The 9,632-nt window shown below is 36.0% G+C and overlaps 1 protein-coding gene across 1 annotated transcript; it reads left to right on the top strand.

The window, feature by feature from the left end:
- Positions 1–1,141: 1,141 nt before the first annotated feature.
- On the top strand, positions 1,142–7,279 carry LOC117113526 (protein PML-like). The gene is made up of 5 exons (XM_033256886.1): positions 1,142–1,212; positions 3,331–4,429; positions 4,904–4,923; positions 5,032–5,301; positions 6,132–7,279. The coding sequence occupies exons 1-5, from the start codon at positions 1,168–1,170 to the stop codon at positions 6,675–6,677; spliced, it is 1,980 nt and encodes a 659-aa protein (XP_033112777.1). The 5' UTR covers positions 1,142–1,167; the 3' UTR covers positions 6,678–7,279.
- The last annotated feature ends 2,353 nt before the right edge of the window (positions 7,280–9,632 follow it).

Genomic DNA, 9,632 nt, shown 5'->3' with positions numbered 1-9,632 from the left:
TATAGTACTTTTAAAGTCAATCAAGAGGTTTTTGCTTTTCTCCTCTTTTTGAATTTCACTTTTGTGTAAGTAATATTGCGATAAATTATTGTGAATGGAAATAATACCGTCTAATTTACGATCAAACAGGACAAGGGAGATAGGGAGCACACAAAACATTAGTTAGCATTTTGATTTCACAAACATAAAGGTGATTTACTTATTTTATCATTTATCAGTGATAAAAATAATGATTTATTATCTACTGATTAGCTTGTAACGTATTCAAAATTCGAACTATGAAAAACAAATAAGATAAACTTAAAACAGTCATTAATTTAGTCTTTTTGCATGTACAGTACTTTTAAAGTCAATCAAGAGGTTTTTGCTTTTCTCCTCTTTTTGAATTTCACTTTTGAACAAGTAATATTGCGATAAATTATTGTGAATGGAAATAATACCGTCTAATTTACGATCAAACAGGACTAGGGAGAGGGAGCACACAAAACATTAGTTAGCATTTTGATCACAAACATAAAGGTGATTTACTTATTTTATCATTATCAGTGGCGGCTCCAGGAAAGCAAATTAGAGGGGGGACAGGGAGGGACTTGCACGTTGGAAAACACTCAGCCCCACCATGGTTGGGGCTGAGGAAAGAAAATTTATGATTATGACACTCTAGATTGCCGGAAATGGCACTCTCAGACCTAAATTCTTTTTCATTTAAAAAAAATAATTTTGAATAAATTAGGCCGGCTCGGCCCCACTTGAATCTGCCACTGATTATTATGGCGTCATTGCGAGACTGCGTCAACGTAACACTGGAGTTTGTAAACTTTTGGTAGGCTTATCACTTAATCGAAAAAGGTAGACATCATATCCGTGAAATTAGAAAAAAACAGTAATCCTATGTATGTAGATAATATTAAACACTAGTATATACGTACGGGTCATAATAATATACAAAAAGAATAAATCGTTTTTATTAAAAATTGTGCAAAAAGCAAGAACGTAATGTAAAAAGCACCGAACGTAATGTAAAAGCACCGAACGTAATGTTAAAAGGGCCGAATAGCAAATGCGCCGAACGGAAAAGAGCCACCAAAGGCAGTAACGGCCAAAGATCGTATAGCGCCGATACGATCTTTGGTAACGGCGTTCAATACTGTCGGGCCATTGGATTCTATGGCGGATTCAGCTAATTTGTTCGATACATCATACATTTCAAAAGTAAGTAGATATACGTTGTATGCAAGAAGCTAAGACGTCTTATACCGTTGTTTATTTAAAAACGTACATTTAGGCTAATAATTTTATATTATTTACATTTACTATGTTGTACCATTAGCCAGCGAGCCGTCCGGCCGTCTTTTGGACGACCTACAATTATTTAGAACGGCCACTTTTACCGTAACGGCTTGCATGGCTTGTCCTAATCAGCTCGGCCTAGCCTTGGGCCTGGTCTAGGCCTACCTTATAACAACTCCCTGCTTTAGCAAATTCTTTATATTCTTCAAATCTATCAAATGTTACATTAAACTAAAAGCTAAATCTTTCTTTATTGATTTTGTTGTTACTGGCTGAAGGGAATAAAATAAAAATAAAATAAATAAATAAATAAACATTTGATTGATGAATGTACATTGCATTCGTACCAATTCGGTGGGATTCCCAAAGATGGGCGTGGCCCGCCCATCGGCTCAGTGCCACGCCCACTGGCTTCCATTTTGGACGGCCTATTTCGTTTTTCTGGCTAATTATACAAAGAATATAGGCACAAGTTATTGCTCATGGTGTGTAAAAACACCTTAAGGCGTAAGGATCTAGACTACGGGCCATAGCAGGCCCACTGGGAGTAAAATCTGAAGATTCCAGGTAGACCGAGATCACCATTAGATTAATTACAGTAGGCCTAATTCTTCAACGATGGCATCAGCATTTTCCCTATTACAGGTGGTCCATCATTTTCAGACAGACAGCCACATATACCTCAGCCTTCGAGACCTAAAATGTGTCCCCTTAACTGTCAGGGTATCCCCTGAATAGGAGGAGGCTACACATTAAGGGGATACTAACAAAGCGTGAAATTCCCTCCTAATACTGGTCCTGACACATAGTCATACAGTACAACGAGGACATAAATTCTTTAAAAATTCATTTCAGTTGACCTAAAAACCCAACTTGCAATGCAATGCAAATGATAAAATTAAAATAAAAGTAATAAAAACAACTAAAAATTGTATATTGTTCCACATTCTTATGCTAAATAGCAGAATGAATAGAGTAATGACTTCAGGATGAGGGTTACAGTATGGATTTGAATCCTATATGAAAGTACTCAGGAAAAATAAATTCCATGCTTAAGAGTCAAATCTTTTTGAAAATACGCAGATAAAAAGTACGCACAGTGAACCTAAACAAATAACGATTTTAAGGATCAAGAACAAAATGTTGAACTATTTTTTAATCTATTGTAGTTGTAGTGATACAATTAAAAAATAGTGATACGATAAAAGGTTTCCTTTCAAATAGGGTTTGACCATTGAGCACATTAAGAAAGTGTCTTTGTCCCCTGGGGTGTCTCTTAATAGGGGTTGGTCGTAGTGTTAAGATATATTTCTCTTCGTTGCGGCTGCCTGTCGGACACGTTTGCGCCCTGACGTCAGACACTATGACGAGGTCATTGGCTTCAAAATATTAATTTGCTAATTACAACAAAGTTATTGTGTTTGTCAATAACATGGTGTAAAAGCACAATTTTAGGCCATCCTAAACCATAAAATCTTATATTCCAGGACCCAGACCGAGCCACAGTTTCAGATCCCAGTTTTATAGTAATAATAGTAATAGTGTAGTTTTATATAGCGCACATGTCCATCTAATGTAAGATGCTCAGGGCGCTTGAAATGTGGACTAGGAACTCGATCGACCAATGACTTTCTTCGCCCCTAAGGGTCCCTTCGTGTCTGTGCTACCCGGTAACCCGGTACCAGCAACTCTCGTCGTCCACCACAGGGGCTGTCTGTTCCAGTACACCGGGGTAACCCCCTACTCGTTTCGAAGGATGTACTGGGTTCTTTATAGTGCACATGAGCCATTGTATACACTGGGCCTACGGTTTATAGTCTTTATCCGAGAAGACTTGTTCTACCACCAGAACCATAGGCGAGCGTGCCATTCGAACCAGCGCCGATATTATGGCTATAGTAGCTTGCGGCGTCCCTGCTAACCGCTCGGCCATTCGACTCACCCAAAAGTGTTGAACCTTTTGACGCCTGTTGGAAAATTTCTGTAGCCACCACTGGCATGAAGCGACCAGTATATAATTGATTATTTTTCTTTCAATAGATGGCATCGGAGTTCAAGTTGTTTGAGGATGCAAATAAAGATTTTTTGACTTGCTCCATCTGTAAGGACATTTTCAAACATCCGAAACAGCTGAAATGCATGCATAACTTCTGCCAAGATTGCCTGCATCCTCTGCTGAAAGTGGGAACTCCATGCAAGATAAAATGCCCACTCTGCCGCAAAGAAATTGAACTGGCAGTAGAAACGGTTACTAAGCTAGAACATAATTATTTTCTCAGTAACTTATGTGAGTTATTTCTCGTTGCTAACTTAAACACCGTAGTCGTCCTTTGCTCCTTTTGCTCAGAGACGTTAAACAAAGAAAATGCGTCACGTTGCATTGATTGTTCTGACAACCTCTGCGAGAAATGTGCAAAGGCACACACCAGGACCCGCTTCACAAGAAATCATCAAGTCATATTAATTTCAGAGTTTGAGACGGGAATCTTGTTGGAAAAATCAAGAGAAGGAAACGCAAAGATACTATGCCAAAAACACCCAAACAACTATTTAGAGTACTTCTGCCAAACCTGTCAAGTACCAGTCTGTCTTGGATGCACTGTTGTAGATCACAATCAACGTGGTCATCACCTCTTAAATCTAAAAGACAATCCCACAACAAAGAAATTCAAAGAGCAGATAACCCAGCAAATCCACAAGTTGGAGGAAATGATGCCATCTTTTGAAAAGAATATTGCTATCGCAAATGAAAGGGAGATGTGTCTTACCGAAAGTCTTGAGGAAACCAAAAACGGTATCCGAGATACCGCAAAGTGTCTTATTGATGAAATCGAGGCTCACACGAAGTCGTTAATTGAGAAGGTCGATAAAAGAGCTGAAGCGATTCAGAAACGTATCGAACATCACAGAGAAGCTGCAGAAATCCGACTCAAGAGTTCTGCTGGGATCAATCAGTTTGCTAAAAATCTCAGTAGGCATGGTCTAAATGTCGAAATAATGTCATCAGCTAAAGATCTGCTGAGAAGAATGAAAGAATTACAGGAAGACATGGAAGATCTACATGAGACTGGTGAACTACGATTCATTGATCAACATGAATTCAAGTTTGGAAAAGTGGAAAAATCTAAGATCACAGTTAGTATCTGATTTATTTGCTTAACATTAACAATATTGTTTAAAGTGTACTGTATTTATATTTGAATATACTAACTGTACTACTGATGCTAATACTGTACAGTGGCATAGCTAGGTTGTGATGGGCCCTGGTTCGAGAGTATCGGGACCCCCTTGATGCATGCAAATTGACTGACCATGTCAACTAAGTTGTAAATAGTTTTATTACAGTGTATATATTTACAATTTTTAAAGAAAAACGTCTTACTGTAGTGGCAAGGCAATAAAACAGAAAAATACAATTATTTAATCACATAGCTTTTCTATAGTTGATTGAATATAATATGCACAAATTTGTTTTATCCAAAACTTACACTCGGTGTTGCTTTGTAATTTTATTATGGAAGGATTAATTTCAAAATGAATATTCAATATTGATATATCCAGTGGAAACACTATGATTTTTTTTCTTGTTGTTTACTGTCAATATTTTGTAAAGCCACAAGGCATGAGACTTTTGTAAGGGATGTTTACTCAGGCTAAATTTGTGCACACTTACAATTCACTCGACTCGTTGTTTCTTTAAAGGTAACAATCATTTTTGATATATTTTATTATCATTTACAGGAAAGTAAGGAATATAATTATTTGGAATATTGCCTTGAAAATGGTGCAATAAGCGGACAGTACGTTAAAAGAGGTCCAAATTGGCCAGAAGGCTATGATGTGTACGACCATGCTGGACTGTATACAGATAATACGGCGGGGTTAATTCAACGAAATGAGCAGAACGATGTTGTTGTTCATTTTCAGTCTGACCTAACACTTGAGTGCAAAATGAATCCCGGGGAATACTGGTTACAGCCAGCTCACCTGCACGCAGGTGATTTGCCGTTGGTATGAGTGTGTTTTGTTATAATACCTAATACTGTACTGGGATTATTTTTCTGAACTGTGTTATTTTAGCAAATGTACAGTAAGGCAGCTGCAAAGTAGGTTGATTAGTAGGCCTAATATTATGAATGTCTATTTGCCGATTTACTGTGGAAAAACGCTTACAATCAACTATATAGGCTTAAGAAAACTATTGTGTAGGCCTATAGTATTATTCGTTCAATTCACCCTGAAAAAATAATCTTGATTTTAATATATGTCATGGTAAATGATAAGCATTTTGCTATAATAAATTAGGCCTATACCTACTAATGTTGCTCCATACTGGACGCACTCCATTAATAATGATGATGATGATGATGATAATAATTTTGGCTTATATAGCACATTATGCTAATGCTAAAGCCTCAATGCGCTTAACAATAAAAAATGAAAATGCCGGAAGAAAAACTTTAAGCAGGTTAAAAAGATTTTTGAAGCTGCCTTAAAATAAACAATGGAGAGTGCCTGTCGAAGTATAATGGTTAAATTGAAAGCATTCCAAAGCATTGAAACAATTTTTATTTCATTCGTTATTTGTAGTTCTCTAACCTATTACAAAAAAACAAATAGGTGTTCAAACTTATATCGGTTATGGTAAAATAATTTCATTAGAGTATATACAGTATGTTACGGTATGAATAAATAGATGGATGGATAGGTCAGTGATTGGGTTACTGGTGAATAAATGGATGGATTAAAGCATGAGAAAATGATTGCTTTTATTAAATTCTCAAATCTAAGAATCCTGATTATAGTACAGCTTTATATTGTATTGTTTATTTTCTTTTTAGAAATGGCTGGAACGTTATGTTAAATACTATATGAAGGTTGGAGATGAAGTGAAAAGGGGCTTGGACTGGCCAGCTGGAAATAGCTCATATGACTCAGTCGATGGTATAGGGCAGAAGACGGGAAAGATCACGAAAATAAATCGAACTCAGGGTAGAAATGAAGTTACCGTGAGCTTTGGTCCACCTGTAACCAATACAGTACAATGTCCAATGCATACGGATGTTGACAGAATGAATCGTAACTACGAATATTATCTTTTGCCACTTCGATCTATTCCATGTATTACTGCTTCTGATTGGGTTGATTCAGTGGTGGCGCCGAAAATTGTACAGAAGGTCCCATTGCTCCAAGGTGTGGAAAGCAGAGGTTTCTGCAGTGGAAGGAGCCGAGATTTCCGAGGTAGGGAAAGCCAAGATTTCCGAGGTAGGGGAATCCGACGTGTCCAAAGTTTGGGAAACCGAATCATTTCACAAGCTAGACGAGGCCAGATTCACAATGATTTTCGCCGAGGCAGCACCCTTTACAAAGGGGGGGAGGATTGGTAAAGCTCCCGAAACTCCAATTGTGTTTTTCTCTGACGAATGGGGGAAGCTCTCTCACTGAAGAGACCCCACTGGCGCAACCACTAGGTTGAATTTTAAAAATTTAATAAGTAAATTAACGTTGCTTCTAATTATCTTTTATTCCTTTCTGTAGGGAGGCAGATTTAGCCCCTCCCACCTAACATTTTACCAACATGAATGCATTTTTCTATGACTAAAATAATAGCCGAGTAAGCTGGCCTAAATTGAAATTTTTATTTAAGCCTATAAAAAATATTAGTTTATCAACCACACCAGCATCGTGAGAGGACCATACTCCCCTGGGTTTGTTGATTCAATCCATCTGGAATTTTCAGTAGCCTCCCCCACCCCCTCCATAGAACGTTTTTTTCGTTAAATTTTTATTGGCATTTTTTTTTTTGTTGTTCCTGTGTACAGTAATGTTATTTTAACCCAGTAGCCTCCAATTCAATCTCTATTGCCAAAGGTTACTGTTGTCGAATGTTCTTTATTAATGAATGAATAATTTTATAATGAATAATGTTGTATATAGAATTGTAATTTTTAAATGATTTTGTAATGAGTAATTTTTATAATGAATAATTTTATATATAGATTTGTAATTTGAATGTAATTCTTTTTAAGTAATTTTGTAATGAATTTATTTTGTTGTATGTCTGATTGAATAAATATATACCTGAAATAATAAAAATAACAGTTGATTAACACTTAATTGATAAAATTTTAAATACAGTATTTATTAAATTTTAATTAAGCAAACAAACAAAATATATTTTGATATACAAGTCTAATACTTGTATAGTTTAAAAATTACCAAGATAAAATGTCCCCTACATTTAGAATCGAAACGGTACTGGGTTTGGTACATGTCGTTAAACTAACTAAATTTAACTATGAAAAATCAAATGTTTTAATAACTGGAAAAAGAATAGATAAAGACAGATTGTGGAAATTAGATAACAATTACATTTCTGAAGCTGAAAGTTACAAATACTTAGAGACCTACATCACAAGATCACTCTCAGACCACTATCATATTGAAGAAAAAGGCAAAAAAATAATTGCATACATCAAATCAATTATTGTTGAACAAGATGATTATAATAGAGTATACTATGGAGATTTGTTATGGAAGACGCTCGCCCTCCCCTCAATTAACTATGCATGTTCTACATATGTTTGTGGTGGTAGTAGTGACATCCAAAGCCTTGAAAAATTACAAACGAAAATGGCTAAGGCAATTCTTAAAGCCCCCGTAATGCATGTAAGGAAACTTTATATGGAGATCTGGGTTGGAAATCCATTTCAGCTATTCAGGACTCCCAACATATTGATTTCCTAAATAGACTATTAAAGATGGATATGAAACGCTGGCCCAGATTGGCTTTTAGTGCTTTGTTATACACTGGCTATACATCTACATTTAAGTGGAAGTGGTATAATCATATGCAAAACTTAATAAAATTATATGGAATGAGCCACATATTTAATCTAAATTTTAATGACAAAAATTGGGTAAATGTAACCAAAAATTTAATTGAAAAAATTGATGGTATTCAATTATTTGACCAAGCTAGAAAGAAATCATCACTATCAATTTATGTCACTCTTATATCCACACCATATCTAGAGACATACTTGTTAGATAAATGTGATTTCTTAGGGGCAAGCCTTAAATTTAAAGCTAGATCTAATACACTTGCGCTTAGCCTTGAGAAATCTATATGGGAAGAGGAAAATGATGGCACATGCCCTCTATGCAATGATGGTAAAGAAGACATTATACACTTTATGTTTAAATGCAAATTCCTTGATAATATACGAGCAATTGAATTTTGTAAACTTGAATACAATTTATCTAGTAGTAACCATCATATATATTGGCTGTATTTCTTATCAGGCAGTCCAACACTAAAGCTGAAACTTGCCCTAGGTAGTGATAACAACCTTCATACACATGCACTGATTTCAAAAGAAGTTTGCTAAGACAGAATTTTCGATCTTTACTGTAAAAGCTACATTAAAAAAGCATGGGCCTTACGTAATGCTGTGTTAAATGAACCTATTTAATTGTTCGGTTGTTGTACTACCGTGTGTAAAGTAACTTTTTTTTATGTGATTCTGTTTTGGTTTTCACTTTCTTTCTTTTAACTTGCTTATTTTTATATTTTTGTTGAAATACTGTTTTTAGGTTTAGAAATAACGCCCCTTACACTGAAACAACTGGTTTGCCTTTTTCATGATTACTTCCCTAATGCTTTAAATAAGAATTGCTTTGCATAGAATTGTTGCATAAACTAAACATTTTACTGACACCTGAATGGTGGTCCTCTTTATGTTAAGCTGCCTGTTTAAATCATGGGCGGCGGAAGCGGGGGGGGGGGCCCACTTTTTGGCGAAAAATATATAATGTCTGGAGAATTTTGTATGATCGGAAATGCAAAAAAAGAAGGAGGGAAGAAGGAGAAGGGTGGGAAAGAGAATGTTTATCCAGTACCCGACCGAGGTACATTTTCTCGCAATTCACATTGGCGGATCTGGGGAGAGGGGATCATGGGTCCTGACCTCTTCCTTGTGCAACAAAAAAAGGGGAAAAAGAAAAGAATTCTAGACCTACCTTTTCATGACCCGTGAGCTGATTTTTTAATTTTTTGTTTGTTTGTTTGTTTGTTTTTTTTTTTTTTTGCTATTAGAAAATTAGAATTTCGAAGAACATAAAATTCTTTAAAACACACTTCAAATGTCGGGAAAGCTCATTTCCCGCCACCTAGGAATCAAAATTTTCCCGGGGAAGAACCACAGGACCTCCCCACCCCCACCTTTCTTTTTGGGATTTATCGATTCATGGAAAAACTACGTATGCAACTTACTCAATATTTTTTATGTATGTATACACACATAAGGCCTATTTACTGTAATAACAATGGGAACAAAAAT

The sequence above is a fragment of the Anneissia japonica genome, unplaced genomic scaffold (genome assembly GCF_011630105.1).
Source record: "Anneissia japonica isolate Jap-2015-1 unplaced genomic scaffold, ASM1163010v1 scaffold287748_len1686314_cov196, whole genome shotgun sequence".
Taxonomy (NCBI): Eukaryota; Metazoa; Echinodermata; class Crinoidea; order Comatulida; family Comatulidae; genus Anneissia; species Anneissia japonica.
This window is presented reverse-complemented; position numbering and strand designations above follow the sequence as displayed.